At 42.8% G+C, this 1617-nt stretch overlaps 1 protein-coding gene across 1 annotated transcript; it reads right to left on the reverse strand.

Annotated features, from left to right (window-relative positions):
- Positions 1–240: 240 nt before the first annotated feature.
- Positions 241–1182, reverse strand: LOC127557973 (olfactory receptor 6M1). The gene has a single exon (XM_051991218.1). It carries the CDS (start codon positions 1180–1182, stop codon positions 241–243), a length of 942 nt encoding a protein of 313 aa, XP_051847178.1.
- Positions 1183–1617: the final 435 nt, after the last annotated feature.

Below are 1617 nucleotides of genomic sequence, written 5' to 3' on the forward strand. Positions count from 1 at the left end.
TGAGTCTCTACTCTGTACAACAGTCCAAGAAACTCTGGATTCACTCAATTTGGGATGAGTTTTTCTGGATTATCACGACTGATGTATTGTTTCCTCTGCTCATCTTATCTGGACAGTTCCAGGCTCTTGTATCTGAATAAATGCAATTCATACGGAGCAGAAATGAAGAGACAAAACATGTTAAAGCCTTAAAATGTGTTCCTGTCCTTCGTTCCCTCCCATCCCCCAACAAATTCAGTATCAAGATCTTCGTGGAAATGAGAAAATGACTCTGGTAATGGTTTCTCTTAGGACTTCTTTTACTTTTTCATTCCTCAAGCTGTAAATGAAGGGATTCAGAAGAGGAGTCACCACTGTAGTAAAAACAGCAGTTACTTTGTCAAAATCCAACGAATAGCTCTGATTAGGTCTCACATACATGAAAATGGAACTTCCATAGGCAATGGAGACAACTGTAATGTGAGAGACGCAGGTGGAAAAGGCCTTCTGGCGGCCTTGGGCTGAGGGAATATGCAAGATGGTGGTAATGATGTAGCTGTAGGACACAATGGTGAGGACCAAGGAGCTCAGGACAACCACCGAAGACAAAAGGAAGTTGATAATCTCAATGAGATGAGTGTCTATACAGGCAATTTGTAACAGAGGGGCAATGTCACAAAAGAAGTGGCTAATCTCCTTGTTACAATAGGGCAACCTAGACACCACAATAGCTGGACACAGAACTGAGAGGAAAGCTCCAACCCAGCAACCCAGAACTAGCAAGAGGCAGACTCTGCTGTTCATTATGATAGTGTATCGCAGAGGGTTGCAGATTGCGACGTAGCGGTCAAATGACATCACAGCCAGAAGGATAAACTCAACTGTGCCCAGGAAGAAATAGAAATATGTTTGAGTGATGCAGCCTGCAAAAGAGATAGTTTTTCTGTCATTAAGGAGACAGGCCAACAACTTGGGGGCTATGACAGTGGTGAACAGTATGTCCAAAAAAGACAAGTTACTGAGGAAGAAATACATTGGGGTGTGGAGACGATAATCAGTCCAGATCAGGGAAATGATGATGATGTTTCCTGCTATGGTTAGCATGTATGTTAACAAGAGGACCACAAAGAGGAAGGTCTGCAGCTCCTGGAGCACAGGGAAGGCAACTAGAACAAACTCAGTCACTGTGGTATAGTTTTCCATGGTCTTTGCTGTGGATCGTGGCTGAGAACTAGCAAAGGAAGAAAGATAAGTTTATATATTCATTCTTCAATGTTAAAGCTGCTATGCAGGGAGTATTGACTCAAAAGTCAGGAGACTTAGGTTCTAGGACCACCATTTGAGCCCCTCTCTTCCCTTTCCAGCCTCATGGGACTCCCATCTTTCTTCTAGCCTCATCTCCCATGATGCCCCTTTTTATATTCTGTGCTCCAGCCATATCATAATACTCACTGTCCTGAAAGATCTTTGTTTAAACTCTTTCTTTACATCAAATATTTAGTCTAGAGGAGTATGTAAACTGAGGTTCAAGCCCAGAGCACCCTTCAAAACACTCTCCTCATTGGTGGAGAGAATAATGAATCCATGATTGATACTGGGTGGAGCTGATGAGAACTTCAGAAGGGAGATGATTCTTCT

Source organism: Antechinus flavipes, chromosome 3 (genome assembly GCF_016432865.1).
Source record: "Antechinus flavipes isolate AdamAnt ecotype Samford, QLD, Australia chromosome 3, AdamAnt_v2, whole genome shotgun sequence".
NCBI classification, from domain to species: domain Eukaryota; kingdom Metazoa; phylum Chordata; class Mammalia; order Dasyuromorphia; family Dasyuridae; genus Antechinus; species Antechinus flavipes.